Source organism: Botryllus schlosseri, chromosome 14, assembly GCF_051294905.1.
Source record: "Botryllus schlosseri isolate E-star chromosome 14, Bs_hap1, whole genome shotgun sequence".
NCBI lineage: Eukaryota > Metazoa > Chordata > Ascidiacea > Stolidobranchia > Styelidae > Botryllus > Botryllus schlosseri.
The window spans coordinates 3918302-3936598 of NC_137249.1; the positions used below are offsets into that span (position 1 = coordinate 3918302).

The following is an 18297-nucleotide window of genomic DNA, read 5'->3' on the forward strand; positions in this document are numbered from 1 at the left end:
AGGTGGCTGTTGCCACGATCATTCACAGTAAAATGTTTGGTACATTTGGCTTATATGTGATATATAATGATTGCGTTCACGAAGTAATATATTGCCGCGATATACTCATTTTATATGATCAACGGATATTGTTCAAGTTCTAAAAGCCAGCTCCCTGAGCTCAGTGGACATTTTGCGGACCTTACTCAAGTCTGTGACCTAGCGGATGGTATTTTCTGAAAATAGCGCTCACGTCGAAGAGTCGTCGATCTCCACTTCGATTTGATTTCATCCCGCCGGCATCACGGAATATAAGGAGTTATAGGCGTCGCGTAATATTGTCTCGTGTAACTGCATAGGGTTGCTAAAGTAAAAATGGCGGAGCTTACTGGTGTGATTCAGTCACAAAAGAAAAAGAAACCATGGCTTGGTCAGGCAGCACCTCCAGGATATGTTCCAGGTCTCGGCCGTGGGTAAGCTTGATAATGAATGATAGTCGTTCTCCTGACATCGTTTCGCAGAGTTTGGTTGTTAGTGAGCTGCCGTAGTCGTATGTCTATTTGTTTATGTTGTTTAATGTCAGCAATTATTTCCAAATTTCAGTGCTACAGGATTTACCACTCGATCCGATATTGGTCCAGCACGGGATGTCAGCGACCCGACAGATGACCGCCATGCGCCACCTGGTCAGCGCACATTCGGGGATCAAATGAAAGCAAAGAAACCGGAGGATGAAGAAGAAGACTTGAATGATAACAATTATGACGAAGTAAGTCACAGAATACTTGCAAATAATTTGGACAAAGTTTGTGAACTCCTTTCCAATCTGCAGTTCACTGGTTACGGTGGTAACCTCTTTGCTTCCGCGCCGTACGAAAAAGATGACGAAGAAGCGGACGCCATTTATGAAAATTTAGAAAAGAGAATGGACGAAAGGAGGAAGGAATATCGAGAGGAACGGGAACGTGAAGAGCTGGAAAAATTTCGTGAGGAACGACCAAAGATTCAGCAGATGTTCTCGGATCTCAAACGTCAGCTCGGAGTGGTTCGCATTTTTACATTTATTCCTTTTTGTGAACTTACTCTTGAATGCTGGAATTGCAATCCGAGAGCGATCTTGCTCTAAAACGGAACGCTGGATGTATGATTTCAAAAGTCTCATTCCATTAAAATTTATCTTAAACACCAGCACTACTTTCCCCACACAAAGGCCTAAAGCAGTCTACTCAACTATTTTCAGCATAGGTCCAATTACAAATGTTTAAAATTTGTATCCAATACAACTCATGAAACAAATTTACAGTCATAAAAACGGAATATATGGTATAACTAGGGCAAGTTTTTGCAACTTTTGCATCTATTTTTACAGCTTCCGGCAGCTTCCTAAATACTCGTAAGATATGTAGAATGCTGTTTTAAGCTGTTTGAAGGAATCTTATAGTGCAACTTTTTGCAACTTTTGTCCATTTTTTTCATGCAACTTTTTGCTACATTTTTCAACTTTCTCGATTTTTCATGAAAGTATTTTCGATTTTGGTGAAATACTGAAACACCGTAAATCAGCACCGAAGTAACGCTTTTACGGGTATTTCGGGAGCTGAGCCGGAAAATTGACCATTTTTTTTAGGTAATCTAGGAAGTTGATCCTTTTTTTTTAGTCAACCGAGCAAAATGTGGTCAAAATGCAACTTCTGCAACTTTTTTCAAAAATAAATGCAACTTGCCACGGATTTAACTGCAACAAAAACTTGCCCTAGGTATAACTATGTGGGGTGCGGTGTTAGCAAAGGAATAACCAAAGTGTATTTATTGTTCAGTTAGTCACTGATAGTGGAAGAATCCGCAATATTTGGCGATTTGTTTTTGCAAATCAACGATAATGGATTTGGTTTTGTTACAAAATCAAGTAAATACCGAGACAGAGATAGGGTCCAGATTCGAGGCTGAAAAGGCCCGCATTTGGTTGAGCACCCCTGAGTTGGTGGAAAGTCAGTCAATATCGTTATCATTTTGTCAATATCGTTATCATTTTGAGCTATCAGGACTTTAATGCTGCCCAAAGTCTTGATGGCCTTTATTGAAATTTTTCTTCACGGTAGAATTATTCACAAGATACTGATTGCTGCCTTTTTAACGTACCTTTTTTCTCAGATTTCTTCCGAAGAGTGGGACTCCATCCCGGATGTAGGTGATGCGCGGAACAAAAAGCAGCGCAATCCAAGAGCAGACAAAGTGACTCCCGTGCCGGACAGCTTTTTAGCGAAAGGACTCGCGCAAAATCAAACGGTCAACTCTGTCGACACACGGTATGTCTCGTGGATGTATTTATGCACCTGTCCTTGTTGAAATCAATTTCTACCTTACTTCGAAAACACAGCATAGTATTACTGGTGTATTCTGAGCACGGAGCAAGTATGGACAACTGCAGTACACTGGTGTAAATTACGGCAAATTAGTGTTATCCACCAAATCAGGCATTGTACTTAGGGCAGGGTTGTAACCAAGTGACAAGGCTCCGAGTCACAAGCCAATATCCCTTTTATAGCTTTGACTCGAGTCATTTTCAATTCACCACTGAGTCAAGTCCAAGTCATCGAGCAGAGGGTCGAGTCCGAGTCATGGTATAATGACTCGCGTCCGAGTCCAAGTCATTGTGTTGACTGGTCAGTTTCCAGTTAAAGTCCTGTTAAACCCACTTTTATAACTCTGTTTGGTGATATCGAATGGTTCACATTTATAATATACAAATTTTCATCACCTTTAGCACTTTCTGGTCGCATTTTCAAGAGCCGGTATGATAGATGAAATCCCAATAGTGTGGTTTCTTTGCTATTCTTTGAAATTACTATGAAATGTCGGTATTGGCCGTCCGAGTCTCGAGTCATATGACTTGGTTCGAGTCATGTGCACTGACTCGAGTCCAAGTCGAGTCAATACTCAAATTGACTCGAGTCAAGTCGAGTCATCAAAAAATGTCCTCTTTTTTGGGGGAATTTGTCCTCTTTTTTCAGAAAAAAAGTATTCAAATGCTGTGAAAAAGTCGGCTTTTAGGCAGAAAATTGTAGAAAAGTGGGTAATGCGGGATTCGAACAAACCTTTTTTTTAGTCAACATCACAAAAGTATCGTAAAAAAGCGGATTTTTCGGGAGGCGAGACAAAGTGATGACCTTTTTTTTAGTCAATGCACGAATTTTGGTAGAAAAAGTTTCAAATTCACCACTATTCGTAGCCGGTACTAGAGCTTTCAAAATTTTTGAAAAGTGTATTTTTTTTCGTATCTCAAAATATGGTAACCCGAATTGTACTACTCCAGTAGTAGTGAATTATACATGAATTGTGTAATTTCAGGCAACAGCAATTTGGAGGTTTGAATACGCCTTTTCCTGGCGGACTCAATACACCGTTTCCTGGCTCGGCCACACCTGGATGGGCCACTCCTGCCGGCGAGCTTGACATGAGAAAGATCGGTCAGGCCAGAAATACTCTGATGGACATGAGATTGAGTCAGGTACGATAGCTCATGTTGCTTTGCATGAAAATTAGGAATGATAAAATCGGCATAATCAGGTAGTTTACAGTATGGTTGAACACGTCATGATGTATTTACCAGAGATGGTCAAAGTTGTTAGTGATGGGACTCAAGTAGTAGTAGAAGTACTGGAGTAAATTTCAGGCCAATTACAAGTAGCATTAGAAATTTCCAAGTCGTGTCAAAAATACTTCAAGTAGAAGAAGAAAATGAAGATCTGCAAAGTACTCAAGTTAGTATATTACAAAAGTAGATTTGGTCATGGGTAGGGCTGGGCAAAATCGAGTACCTGAGTGATTTGATTCTGAATCACGTATTATCCTTCGAGTCGAGTATTCGAGTATCACTCATTATGACGTCACAACAAAATGTAATATGTCAAAGTTCAAATATGTACCTTCTGTGCCACCACAAAGAATATAATGCCTGTTATTCAGCACATTAAAGATACTTTTGGTATTTCCTCAACACTACCGATTTCATTGCAATTTGTGACAATGTTGTGGGAGGATCATGACTTCAGAAATGTTTTTCCAGTAACCGTCGTAGCTTTGTATTATGTGTTTCGTATGCTGCGATACGCCCAATCAAGGTTTCAAGGCTCCCACAGTGGAAAATAGCATCCAGGCCATAATTCTCGTTAATAAAATAACTTTGAGTAGCGAGGAGCGTATAATTTCATTACTCGAAAAAATTGTCTTATGCTACTCGACTCGAATCATTAAAATAATTACTCGATTCAGATTCGAGTACTCGAATCATTGTGCCCAGCCCTAGTCATGGGGTCACAATTAGGGTTGTTCAAAAATAACTTTTTTTTTAAAAGTATTCCGGGGATTCACTGATTTAATTGTTAGGTTGCTTTTAAAAACACTGCGCACCAAATTCAGCTCGATTCCGATTAGTGGATGTGAACGTATGAAAAACTGTTAACCACATGAAATTGTTAAGCTGTCTGCAAAATCGATGCAAAACAAATTTGACGCAATTCCAACCCGTAGTAGCGAATTTATTTGAGTTTTTGATCAATAATTCTGGGATTACCCGCCATCCAGGTTATTTTTTGCGAATCCAAAATTTTCAACGTCAATAACTTCCCTTCCACCGGTTGGAAGTAAGCAAAAATTGGTTTAGCACCGTTCTTTTCGACAACTCAACAATTTCATTGGGTTGACTGTAGTTTTTCATGAAAATCTGTTTCTGTAGGTGTCAGACTCGGTGAGTGGACAAACAGTTGTCGACCCAAAAGGATACTTGACAGATTTGCAGTCTATGTTGCCGCAATACGGTGGCGACATAGCGGACATTAAGAAAGCTCGATTGCTTCTAAAATCAGTTCGCGAGACGAATCCGAAACATCCGCCCGCGTGGATTGCGTCTGCAAGGTATGCGGTTTGTTTTTTTTCCTGCGATTTCATGGTAATGGCAGCTTTGGCAATCTATGATGATGAGTGTGAAACATGTAGGCTATGGTTTACCAAACCTAGTTATGATTTGTATGTGAGCTTCCTGATTCTGGCTTATCGCATGACTTTGTGGTGGGATGCCGATGTATGGTTTTTACATGCGATTTCATTATAGGTTGGAAGAAGTAACGGGGAAACTTTTGCAAGCGAGAAATATTATTATGAAAGGAACGGAAATGTGTCCAAAGGTAAGTCGTTGACTTTTTTCGTACCCGAACATTTTTTCGTCAACGATGGGGCTCATCAGTCCGCTATGACATGAAAACGAATGACATCATCACGTGTAGGTCAAAAATTAGGGGAAATACAGCTTTTCAAAAAATTTATTGCTACGTTGTCTCAAAAAACTATGCATGACGAGTTTCGCTCAATTGCCAGCCACAGGAGTAGGAGTATTTTGTTACCGCTCACCTCTGATCGTCGGTATGTGAACCAGAGTTGGATCAATTGTAATTTGTAATTGAGCTGAATGTAATTAATTACATTTTTCAATGTAATTGTAATTGAAGCATTTTTATTTTGTGTAATTGTAATTGTAATTTGACAAAAATTTTGCTCAATTACAATTTCAATTACATTAAATTGCTATTGAGACCTGACAAGCACAACATAAAATAATTGACTTATAATGCATTCTCTTTAAATGTCGACAAGGAATTTGGTGGATCGATTCGCGGAAGCCCTTGACTGCGCCCTTGCGGGCGAAGTTTTTTATTTTTACCGCTATGCTGGCCTCGGCTGCCATTGTATACAATTATTAGATTACAACCAAAGGATGGATTCGCAACACGTGACTCACGATTGAATATGCCGAGAAGCGAACTGCTAAGCCGGTTAAAGCAGCAGAATTGATAGTCCCATAGCTGGCGATCCAAGCGTCGAAATTTGATATGTATGGTCCTAATCGAAAGCTGGTGTCGCACTGATTCCGCAATAAAAGTATATTTCCAGGCAATGGTACCATCCCAAAATAGTCGTGAAAGTCTGGGAATCGGCATTGTTCTGAACAATCGCTGGGCGTAATTGGTCATTGTTGTGGTCATGCTGCTGCGGCGCTCTCACTTTTCAGAACAGTCGGCCTTAAACGGCTATTTTGGAGCAGTTACATTGCCCTGACGAGATTTTAATTTGTATTTTCGGAATTAGTGGATCAATAGCTTACGATAAAGACCAGATGCATCAAATTTGGACGCTTGGATCGCCAGCTCTAGGACTACAAAGTTTGCTGCTTTAGCCGGCTCTGCAGTACGTTTGTCGGTGCATTCATCCGTGACTCACATCTTGCGAATCTATCCGTTGGTTGGCAATCTACAATACGATTTCAGATCACGATGCTGCATCGTTACTTCGTCTGGCTAACTAACCATACCACTGGATATTATATAACGTCTTATCTGACAAAGCACAGTTTTGTTTTTACTCCTCATCCTAATTCCTACGTCCCTCGATAAAAATAATATTATTTCTTTAATTATATACTAAATACGCAAATCCAACACGTGCATATATTATAATACTTTTTTCAACGACATACTGCATACTGGAATAGTTCGAAAACGTTTTTTCTTTTTATTAATAAACGGGTATTTGCGTATCATGAATGAAACATGAATACTTGAATTGTTGTTTATTACGACGCTACGGTTGTCAAGGAGCACGGTTGAATTTGTGATTATTCAATTACATGTTCAACAGCAGCAATTGTAATTGTAATGTAATTGAAGCATGCAAGGAGTAATTGTAATTGTAATTTGATATTTTTAGCATGGAGTAATTGTAATGTAATTGAAACATGCACGAAAGTAATTGTAATTGTAATTGAACTGAAATAATGTAATTGATCCAACTCTGATGTGAACCATTCTTGCGATTTTTGCAGAGTGAAGACGTGTGGCTGGAAGCGGCCAGACTGCAGCCGGCCGAAACAGCGAAAGCAGTGTGCGCGAGCGCCATAAGACAAATCACGACGTCGGTGCGGATATGGATTCGCGCCGCGACGCTGGAAACGGATCTCAAAGCTAAGAGGAGAGTGTACAGAAAAGGTAAATGGCTGTGTATATTGTGCGTTGCAGGCTTTGCTGCAGACTTTTCCAAATACCAATCTTATTAGTTGACGGTCTGCTAACTGTTTTTTAGTAGTTCTAGTTCTAAATCCACATTTGAAAGAAAATAACAGAACTAAAAACATGTGTCTTCGTTTAGTGTGTGAATCATGACACCGGTGTTCTGTTGTTTGATGTTGCTGCAGCCATCGCTAGCTCAAAGTCATCGTTACTAACATAATAATAATAATAATGGCTACGAACCTTCCTATCTTATCATTTTATCGCAAAGTCGTGGTGAATTGATTGGATACAATTGTGAATAATAAACTGAAATGACTAGTGGGTACGAGTGGAAACCCCTCCCATTTCAAACTTGTGCTGATGCTCATGTGGAAATCCAATCTGATTCTGATAAATTTATATTTGATTAGTTGTTCCGCAATTGAATAAGTTGATTGTGTTTTAGTTGTAGTTCTAGTTGTGAGTTTTGAAAAGTGAGTAGTTATAGTTTTAGTTGTTGCCAGTTTTGAATGGTGTGTAGTTCTAGTTTTAGTTGCAAGTTTTGAAAACCCGGTAATTTGTACAAGTCTTCCTTGCTGACACGCGTGCGTTTCTCCAGCCTTGGAGCACGTTCCGAACTCGGTGCGTCTGTGGAAAGCTTCCGTAGAGTTGGAAGATCACGAAGACGCGCGAATCATGCTGTCGAGATCCGTGGAGTGTTGTCCGCTCAGCACGGAGCTGTGGTTGGCTCTCGCCAAATTGGAAACGTATTCCAATGCCCGAAAGGTTTGTAATGTCTTTTGTAGGCCATCCGAACATCTGGAGGTTTCACGTCTCGGCTTCCGTTTTCAGGTGTTGAACAAGGCTCGCGAACATATTCCCACAGACCGATTGATTTGGATCACGGCCGCCAAACTGGAAGAGGCGAATAATAATTTGAAAATGGTAGATAAAATCATAGAGAGATCGATCACGTCGTTGAAGGCGAATATGGTGGATATCAACAGGTGCCGATATTGTGATTAGTCTGATTCGTATTGACCACAATTGTATACAATTCTTTACTAGAGTTCATTTCAATCTGAATAATAGCTACCAGGGTTGTAACCAAGTCACAAAGCTCAGCTCAAGTCAATCTGACTTTTATAGTTTTGACTCGAGTCAAGTCGAGTCATTTTCAATTCACCACCGAGTCAAGTCCTAGTCCAAGTCATCGAGCAGAGGTTCGAGTCCGAGTCATGGTATTTTGACTCGAGTCCGAGCCCGAGTCATTTTGTTGCTGCTCAGTTTCCAGTTAAAGTCTTGTTAAACCCACTTTTATAACTCTGTTTGGTGATATCGAATGGTTCGCATTTATGTTACACTAATTTTCCTCACTTTTAACAGTTTTTGGTCGCATTTTCAAGTACCATTACCAATAGACAATATCCCAATAGGGTGGTTACTTTGCTATTCTTCGGAATTACAATGCGATGTCGGTCTTGGCCGGCTGAGTCTCGAGTCATATGACTTGGTTCGAGTCATGCGCAATGACTCGAGTCCAAGTCGAGTCGATACACAGATTTACTCGAGTCGAGTCATTTCCAAATTTTGAGAAAATGACTCGAGTCATCAGAAAATCGTGACTCGAGTCATTACAACCCTGATAGCTACACATTTCTTTCCAAATTAGACTAGAATTAGAATCATAGCAACACATTTTGTTGCAAATCGGATTTAAATTAGAATTATAGCTACACAGGTTTTTCCAAACTGGATTAGAATTAGAATTGCTGGATTCGCGAAAACTAAGACATTGAATCCAGTTTACTTCGTAACAAATCACGGTTGAATCTCGTAAGCAACAGAATAGTAAATGGCTGTGCAGCAAGCATGTTTGCACAGGCGAGCACTAGACAGTGTAGCGTTTACAGGAAAACGAGAAATTAGATCAGAATTTAAATTAGAGCATAACAGCATTTCACAAATTATATTAGAATTAGAATACCGGCAATTGATTGATCTAGTTGGGCAACTAGAATTATCTAGCTGTGAAAGTCTGTATTAGGGTTTAAGCATGATTTTTTCGTAGCTAGCACGATTTAAGGTACGCTACGAATTGAGCATTAAAGGTGTTCAAAAATGACCTTTTTCTCAAATCGTACTGGCTACTTGATAAAATTGTTAGGTTACCTAATTTAAGTCTACACACCAAATTTGATGTAAGTCCAGCCAGTAGCCGCATTGCTACAGGAGAAGAAAGTTTCTATTTGTTAGATACAAAAAAATTTCAAAATAATTCAAAATTTGCTGTTCACCCCATGAAAGTGTTAGGTTGTCTACGGAAGCGATGTTCACCAAATTTGATTCAATTCCAACCAGTAATAGCGGAGTTATTGCCGTCGAAAAATTTGGATTATCAATGAAACGGTGACCAACTCTTTAATTCTTTATTATAAGTGTGCCCGCCGTAAATACTAACTTATTCAAATCCAAATTTTTCGACGGCAATAACTCCGCTTCCGTTGGTTGGAATCGGGCCAAATTTGATGAACATCGGTTCTATGGACAACCTAACAATTTCATCGGGTGAACAGAAAATTTTGAATTTATTTAATCTTTTATTTTTATATGATAAATAGAAACTTTCTTCTCCTGTAGCAATGTGGCTGCCGGCTGGAATTGAACCAAATTTGGTGTGTAGGCTTAAATTAGGTATCAAGTAGCCAGTACAATTAGAACATTTTTGAGCATCCCTATTGAATATGCTATCAATATTATCTTGCCGGCTATGTCTGAATAAAACCTGTTCTGTGTTTAGAGAACAGTGGATAAAAGACGCGGAAGAAGCGGAAAAGGCCGGCAGTGTGCACACGTGTCAGAGTATCATAAAAAATGTTATCGGTGAGCAAAACTTCCGAGTTCAAGTCTGGTTTAAAGCTAAATGTTGTTTGGGCTAGTGACTATAAATCTATGATGCCTGGTGTACGCAGGTATTGGCGTTGAGGACGAAGATAGAAAACATGCTTGGATGGATGACGCGGAAACTTGTGTCAGCCACGGCGCATTCGAGTGTGCGAGAGCGATATACGCCCACGCGCTTACGACGTTACCCGGGTGATTATCGCATTGCATTTTGCAGGCTAGAATTTCGCTTTGTATTGTTGTCTGCAACAGATTACAGATGGTAAAACAATTCCGTGGCATCATAGTTGGACAAGTGGAAAATATCAACCTTTCCAAATTGGATTAGAATTAGAATTTGCTGAATGATGTGGGCTCTATTTAAACGGTTTTTAAACTCAAATTATTGGTAGAAAGTGGTTTTTGGGTCAATGAGCCTTGGAAAGTATTTTTCAAGCGATCGTTACAGCAATTTCAATCGTAAACGTATAGATATCTTGAGATCACTTTCTAATCTCGCAAGATTCAAAGTATGAAAGGTCAGTTTTACGTAAATTAGCCTGTTAACCAGAAGTGGAAACCATTTGAACAAGTAGTGCAAACAACCTACCAAAACAGAAGTAGAAATACTTAATTATTGACCAGAGATGTTCAAAGTAGTCATCGTTGGTACTCAAATAGAAGTAACGTCGTAAAATATATTCAGGTAGAAGTAGAATTTGCGTTTTTCAAGTAAATAGAAAGTATTTTCGGCCTAGTCTTGCCTGGAAATCTGTGAAATAGAAGTAGTCTGAATTCTAAAACATTACCGATTGTGGAAGTATTGCAAGTACGCGAACTCTACTTGGAGTAGAAGTAATTCATTACCGACCGCCTCCGTTTATGGTGAATTGAAAACCATGACGTCTTTTTTCTGCATCTGTTGAGCGTCTGTCGAATTACTGCGTTTCCATGTGAACGGTTTTGAAAATCAAATTGGCGGTGCCATTTCCCGGGTGCTGTAGCTGTATGTTTGAATGATATTTGGTCTTCACACCGACTTTCTTCTCTTTAGCAAGAAAAGCATATGGCTCCGCGCGGCTTACTTGGAGAAGAACCACGGTACCAGGGAGTCGCTGGAAGCTTTGTTGCAGCGAGCGGTCGCCCATTGCCCGAAAGCGGAAGTCTTGTGGTTGATGGGGGCCAAGTCGAAGTGGATGGCTGGCGATGTGTCTGCGGCAAGGTGGCTATGACTATTCAGTTTTCGGAAGTTATAAACAGCTCTGCTGAGGGGATATAAGTAGGAAATACCGTTGTAAATTTCTACTTGATTATAAGTAGAAGTAAAAATCTCGAAAACATGTCAACATCATTTCAAGTAAAAGTAGATGACGCAAGGTTGTAATGACTCGAATCGAGTCACGATTTTTTTGGTGAGTCGAGTCAATTTTTGTATTGACTCGTCTTGTACTCGAGTCATTGTGCATGACTCGATCCAAGTCATATGACCCGAGACTTGGATGGCCAAGATCGACATTTCATTGTGACTTCGAAGAATAGTAAAGTCACCACATCATTGGTATGCCGTCTATCAGTCCTTATATGTAGAAAATAGGGCCAGAAACTGTTGGGACTGAGGAAAATTACTATATTATGAATGTGAGCCATTCTATGTCACTCGGGCAGAGTTAAAAGAGTGGGTTAAACTGGAACAGTGAACATAATGACTTGGACTCGAGTCAAAACACTACGACTCGGACAAGACCCTCTACTAGCGGACTTGGACTCGGACATGTCTCGGTGGTGAATTGAAAATGACTCGACTCGATTCGAAACTATAAAAATGAAATTGACTTGTGACTCGTAACCTTGTGACTTGGTCACAACCGCTTTTGAAACCGCTAGAAGGATTTTCGTGACTAATGCAAAATGACTAATGACGTTGCAAATAGGTGGAATCTGGGAAAATATATTCCGTTACCGTGATGCCGGGGTCCTTTTGTGCAGTTGTCACGAAAATTTCACTCGCAAAACTGATGCAAGCATGTCCCAAAGCTACTCTCTACTTGTAAAATCCAAAGTGCAAAACGTTGGCAGATTTGCCTAAAATCTTAAATAGAAGTGGAAACAACCTGAAACATCGTGGTCACTTGAGTAGTAAATTTGCCCGTTTTTCGAGATCTCGGATTTGATTTGCGGAAATTCTTTCAGGTCGATTCTGGCGCTCGCGTTTCAGGCCAATCCGAACTCGGAAGACATTTGGCTCGCCGCCGTCAAACTCGAGTCGGAAAACAACGAGCACGAGAGAGCGCGGAAGCTGCTCGCCAAGGCTCGGAGCAATGCGTGCACTGCCAGAGTTATGATGAAGGTTTGCGCCGTTTTCTTGTCCGTGTACGACCGGTGTGCTGTATTTCTGGACTGTCATTGTGAGAATTATTCTTCACTAAACAAAGCTCTTTAACTTTGTAGAGACCCTTAGAGGTACAGTACTTCAATATATGTTATGCAATCGAATAATTGTATAGTGTAAGTAGTTTATTCTTTCATTAATGGGCCTTGGAGCTTATCTTTATCAAGAGGTACCTTAAACCTTATGTTTGCCTCGCGTTTAATTGCATATTGAAGTTATGTACCTCTGACTGAAATTTTCAGAATTGCTATGGCTTATTTGGTTTTGTTATGCGAATTGGCGATTCCCAATCGTTTGCACTTGTAAATTGTTGAAACCACTTTATTCTGCGATGTAAGACTTTATAAGAATTTTCTGTAAACCTTGAGCCGTGTCGGCTTGTTTTGGAAATCGTCTTAGCAGTTTGATTTTCAAGATTCTTGGAGGTACAGAAATTCAATATACTATTGAATAATATATTCATATTGAAATAAACCCGAATATTGTCGGTATTCACTCATCACTAGGGCGGTTTTTTTTGACATGTCAAAATTTTGTCAAAATTTTAAGCATTAGGTCAAAAGTTGTCAAAATTGTTCATAAAGTCCAAAATTTATTTTGTTTTTATCGTAGATTTTGCACTGTTGGTGAACGTATCATTTGATATTTTACAGCTTGTAGCCTACTTTATAGGCCTACTGTTGTAAACTGCTAATTGTTTGCTCATTGTGAATCATAAGCGGTCGAATAAAACAAATAGGAAGACAGGTAATATGGTCAATGTATCGCAATATCCTAACTGAAGAAAAACTTCGTTGGCATTGCATCATTCTTGTATTGAGAAGCGCATGATGAAAAATTGTGATGTAGACAACATTGCCAGAATGAAGCGACATGGTGTGTCACCAGCAGTGCACGCAAAACTTGAGTGTTGTCAGCCAACAACTGCTGCTGTTGAACGTCCTTGGCAAGTTTTTTAGTAAGGACATGCACTTTCTCCCAAGAATGTAGGAAAGTATCTCTCGTTGTACTACAAATTTTTTAAATTATTTTCACCATAATACGTATTGCAACCACGGGAATTTTTCATGGGCCAGATTTCGTTAAAATATTGTTTTTTTTATGTACAAAGTTGCCTGTTTCTATGCCAAAAACGTTTTTTCAGGCCACACTAATTGTTAGGACAGCCAGTTCCAACCAGAAATGTAGATGAGTGGTATAATTTTGACATTATTTGGGAAAGCACCTAATTTGTATACGTTAGGTCAAAATTTGGTCAAAATTTAGTTTTTTACGTCAAAATTTACCTATTTTAGGTAAAAAATAACGCCCTACTCATCACAGACAATAATGTCAGCAATTTGAAAGAACTTTATGTATCAACACTCAGTTGATATGAGATCTGATCGTAATACGAAAGCCATATTTTTACGATACGATATTTCAGTCGGTGAAGCTGGAGTGGTGCTTGAATCGTATCGAAGACGCCAGAAAGCTGCTGGTGGAAGCCACGAGCAAGTACCCCGATTTCGCGAAGCTTTCGATGATGAAAGGACAGATAGAAGAGCAAATGGGAAACATAAAAGCGGCGAGAGAAGCGTATCAAGAGGTTGTACCGTCGTCTGGTAGAATGCTGATTTGTGAGATAACACACGGCTGTGTTCGATTTCAGGGTCTCGGTCGCTGTCCGCAAGCCATTCCCTTGTGGAGGCTGCTCAGCAGGCTCGAGCAGAAGCAAGGTACACTGACCAAGGCGAGGGCGGTGCTCGAAAAAGCGAGGCTGAAAAATCCGAAATGTCCGGAGTTGTGGTGAGTTGTTGCCGTGATTGTCTGCGTTTCCAGTCGAGTAGAATTATCTCCGTAAATTTCTACTCCAGAAGTAGTAATTTCAGAGATAGATTCCGCGTTGTCGGGAGAGGCCGTTCCCACTTCCATTTGGGTGCCTTGCAGTCAACTTAGTCAACAGTCTTTGTCTACAGGAGGAGTTTGTGTACGGTACTATCTAGAAACAGTACATTAAGCTTGAGCTCTCTCTTCGTCCTGACTATTCGAAACTTCATACCGGTGGCGTCATATTTTGCGATGCGGGTTCATCTCAGTGCGAATATACTATTCAATTGTGTATTGTAGTTATGCACCTCAGAGAAGCTCTTCAATTCTCTACTATTTGGCGACGATTACACCTGACGAGTGTCAGCCGAAAATATTCGGGTTTCTATATTGAAGTTCTGTACCTTGAAGGGTCTTTTTAAAATCCGAATTGTAAAAAGTAAGTAGTTTTGTCTTAAAACTGTTCCAGCAAAAAGTAGAAGTAATCTTAAGGCATTACCACTCTAATAAATATTGCAGGGACCTGCTTGAGTAGAAGTAAAATGTTACCTAGCACCTTTCTATTGCTGTCTTGAACACTTGACAGCGTGTGTTCCGATTCAGGTTGGCCTCCATCAAGCTGGAATGGAGTTCGAACATAAAGCATATCGCTTCCAACTTGATGGCGCGCGCTTTGCAAGAATGCCCGACGTCGGGCATTTTGTGGGCGGAAGCCATCTTTATGGAGGCCAGGCCACAGAGAAAGACGAAATCGGTCGACGCGCTGAAGAAGTGTGAGCACGACCCGCACGTACTGTTGTCAGTAGCGAGGTGAGCGGCCTGCTGTCGACATGAAGCTAGATCAGTGGTTTTTATTCTTCACTGACCTAGCAAACCTGTACGTTGATCTACAAGCCTTCGTCAAGACACAAATTTTCGCCTTGTCACAAAAACGAAAAGCCGTGATACATTACTAGGCTATAGAATGCTGCTGCAGAAAATGACCTGTGCATCAACAACGGCGTTAAGGGGAGTAGCTACTCAAAAACCTAACTCGCGGATGGCTACCTCAATCACCATGAGATTTTTACAGTCACTAGATGTCGCTATGATGCATACAAAAAACAATAAATTTGGTTTTACTCTGCATATTGTGGATTCGAATGACAGAAAATGCACCGACGCGCGGAATGCAAAATCTCGAAATTGTGAAGCCCTTTTTCCGATCTAACGCCTTCTTTAGGACGTACTAGGACAGTGCTGTGCTATGCTAAAATTTGAAGGATTATGTGTAACCCATCTCGGAAAAATTTCATTTTAAAATTGAAAATTCAAATTTTTGTTATAAATTTGCTGTAAGTTTGCTTTGAAGTTCTGTAACTCTTAGCATGGTAGACGTATGTCAAAAAACTTTTAGCATGGCACAGGTCTGAATGTCGGCTTTCCAAAAAACCTTGAGTGAATCATTGTGGACAAATATTACGTACAAATTTTTGGTTTACCGTGATGCGACGTAACAAAATTTTATGATTGAGAAAAACACTTACAAAGATTTGCAAAGTCAAAAGTCACCGATGTAATGATAAGAATGAGTGCCAGAATGCTTGAATGACAACTGACAACAATCTAACAAATTTGTACCCGGAGATAATATAGATATCCATATTTTCGAATGGTCAAATCATATATTTTTTAGAGTTATCGGACGAAACGTGCGATCTTTTGGTTGGAACTTGAAAAAAAAAAACACCCCATTATCAAAAGAAAAGAAAATTGAAATTTTGCATTATTATTATTATTTGGGTGAAATACGGTCATGAGGTGGCAGCAGAGGTCCAATATTAATATTTCCGACCAGAAAAAATTTTTGATTTTTTTTTTGCAACTTCTAGTCCCCTTAAAAAAACATAACCATTAGAACGGGATTTTCACACGTAACAAAAATATCACAATGTATATTTACTGCTAGTCGGTGTGTCTCCTGTTGTATAGTCGGGTGCTTGCCTTGCCGAATTCATGAGACTGGCTCAGCAAACCCCCTTGGACACCGGTTAATATCCACTGAGCTAGATTCGAAATTTTCTATGCCATGAGGTAAATTCTCAGATGATCTATTTAGTAAGAACGCCTGGTTTTGGAAATTTAGCCCAGTAGAAGTAACAGTTACCGAACCGGTAGGTGTAAATTAAGATTAAGAGTATGCGGTTACCGGCAACTTCTGTACACCTGAGCTGGCTGTTACTGGGACCTATTTTGTCACGCGCTGTATGCCTGTTTTAAATTGAATGGTTTTGTTCAAAAATGTGAAATTGCTCCCTTGAGATATAATGCGATATCGATACCGTGAGATTTAGGGTCAATGTTTTTGCTAGATTGTTCTGGAGCGAAAGAAAACTGTCGAAATCCCGAGAATGGTTTTTGAGGACGATCAAAATCGACCAGGACTACGGAGACGCGTGGGCCTACTTCTACAGGTTTGAGCTCAATCATGGCACTCAGGTAAGGCATTTTAGTCTCGCGTAACGCGAAGGGTGCTGATAAACAAATGTCGTAGAAGCTTGAATCAAGGGGTTCTATGATCAATGATCACACGGCTGGTTGGATAGATAATATGAGCCGCAATTGCAACTTATAGGCCAAGGGATGATTTCACAACTAAATATATCTTTATGCAGGCAATGTGTGATGATTTCATCTGCTTTTAAATTGGTATAAAGTTGACTAATATTGATACAGAGTCACATTATCCTAACTTTGAAGGTATCAGCGCCAACAGATTGCATAAATTATCGGAAAAACGATTCGGATTGTAAAATGCAACTATTTTAGTGACTTGTTCTCAGTGATATTTTATCTGAGACAAAAAAAAAAACAATAAATATAATCGAAAACAAAAAGAGATCACAAAACTTGATAATGTATATTGTATGTACGGTAGATATATGATATATGTTCTTTCCAATTCTCTACTAGTTTTTCATGATTGCTCCTGATTGGGTGTCAGCCGCAAATACTCGGGTTCATGTTAATATGAATATACTATTCAGTTATCAGGGTTGTAACCAAGTCACATGGCTTCGAGTCACAAGTCAATCTCACTTTTATAGTTTTGACTCGAGTCAAGTAGAGTCATTTTCAATTCACCACCGAGTCAAGTCCGAGTCCAAGTCACCGAGCAAAGGCCCGAGTCAAGATATTATGACTCGAGTTCGAGTCCAAGTCATTGTGTTGACTGCTCAGTTTCCAGTTGAAGTCTTGTTAAATCCACTTTTTATGGCTCGGTTCTTCCTCACTTTTAAAAGTTTCTGGTACCATTTTCCAGTATCAGTACTGATAGACAAAATCAAAATAGTGTGATAGTGATAACTTAACTATTCTTCGAAATTACATCGAAATGACTGTCTTGGTAGAAGCAATCTCGAGTCGTATGACTTGGTCGGAGTCATGCGAAATGACTCGAGTACAAGTCGAGTCAATACACAAATTGACTCGATTCGAGTCAAGTCGAGTCACCAAAATTATCGCGACTCTAGTCGAGAGTCATTACAACCCTGATTTGTTTGTCACGAGATTGTTCCGATCCGAGATATTTCTCTAACGGAGTGCCTTAGAAATGCGTTGGGAGCCATTGCATTAACTGATTCGTTCCGTTCGAACCACAGGCACAGCAAGAAGAAGTGATGAAGCGATGTGTCAATGCCGAGCCTAGGCACGGCGAGCTTTGGCAGAGCGTATCGAAAGACATCAAAAATTGGAAAATGAAAACCAAGGATCTCCTGCCTCTCGTCGGCGAAAAAGTTTCGGTCGCGTTTTAACCTTCCCTAACCTCTGAGATCGTCGTATGGGATCGAGTAACCGATTTTACGGTCGCGAGGAAGTAGCGTGTAAGGGCCGCGGGTACTGCATACTGTCGGAGAAGATGCTGCTATTCTCTTTTGAAATTCAGCAAGTGTGCTTTTCGCACGCGTCGGTCCAGTTCTTCTTATGCATTTGTAATGAATAAATTATTTCTGTGGATGACTATAGGCTGGTCTTTAAGTCAGGGCATTAGTAACGTTTGGACAGGGTTGTAACCAAGTCGCAAGGTTACGAGTCGTAAGTGGATATGACTTTTATGGTTTTGACTCGAGTCAAGTCGAGTCATAGTGTTTGCTATTCACAATTGATATCAAGTGAGGTTCAACTCTTTATGGTGATATCGATGAGGCTACCATGAGT

The 18297-nt window shown here is 40.0% G+C and overlaps 1 protein-coding gene across 2 annotated transcripts; it reads left to right on the forward strand.

Moving 5' to 3' along the window:
- The first annotated feature begins 229 nt into the window (after nucleotides 1-229).
- On the forward strand, nucleotides 230-18099 carry LOC145455905 (pre-mRNA-processing factor 6-like). 2 transcript variants are annotated; one of them, XM_080333934.1, is made up of 19 exons: nucleotides 230-452; nucleotides 583-748; nucleotides 812-1024; nucleotides 2131-2285; nucleotides 3328-3487; nucleotides 4715-4893; nucleotides 5090-5162; nucleotides 6854-7016; nucleotides 7639-7805; nucleotides 7872-8026; nucleotides 9820-9902; nucleotides 9992-10115; nucleotides 10957-11124; nucleotides 12093-12249; nucleotides 13718-13879; nucleotides 13943-14079; nucleotides 14704-14910; nucleotides 16452-16573; nucleotides 17737-18099. In XM_080333934.1, the coding sequence occupies exons 1-19, from the start codon at nucleotides 355-357 to the stop codon at nucleotides 17892-17894; spliced, it is 2847 nt and encodes a 948-aa protein (XP_080190060.1). In that variant the 5' UTR covers nucleotides 230-354; the 3' UTR covers nucleotides 17895-18099. The 2 variants fall into 2 exon arrangements, with proteins under 2 accessions (XP_080190060.1, XP_080190059.1); XM_080333933.1 differs by having other exon boundaries at nucleotides 231-452; nucleotides 16452-16578; nucleotides 17742-18099.
- Nucleotides 18100-18297: the final 198 nt, after the last annotated feature.

What these genes read in the sequence shown, in the direction of transcription:
- LOC145455905 (XM_080333934.1), top strand. Translation starts at nt 355, where the DNA reads ATGGCGGAGCTTACTGGTGTGATTCAGTCACAAAAGAAAAAGAAACCA. An exon ending in GAGGAGAGTGTACAGAAAAG is followed by an intron (nt 7,017 to 7,638) that starts GTAAATGGCTGT and finishes GCGTTTCTCCAG; the next exon opens with CCTTGGAGCACGTTCCGAAC. An exon ending in GTACTGTTGTCAGTAGCGAG is followed by an intron (nt 14,911 to 16,451) that starts GTGAGCGGCCTG and finishes TGTTTTTGCTAG; the next exon opens with ATTGTTCTGGAGCGAAAGAA.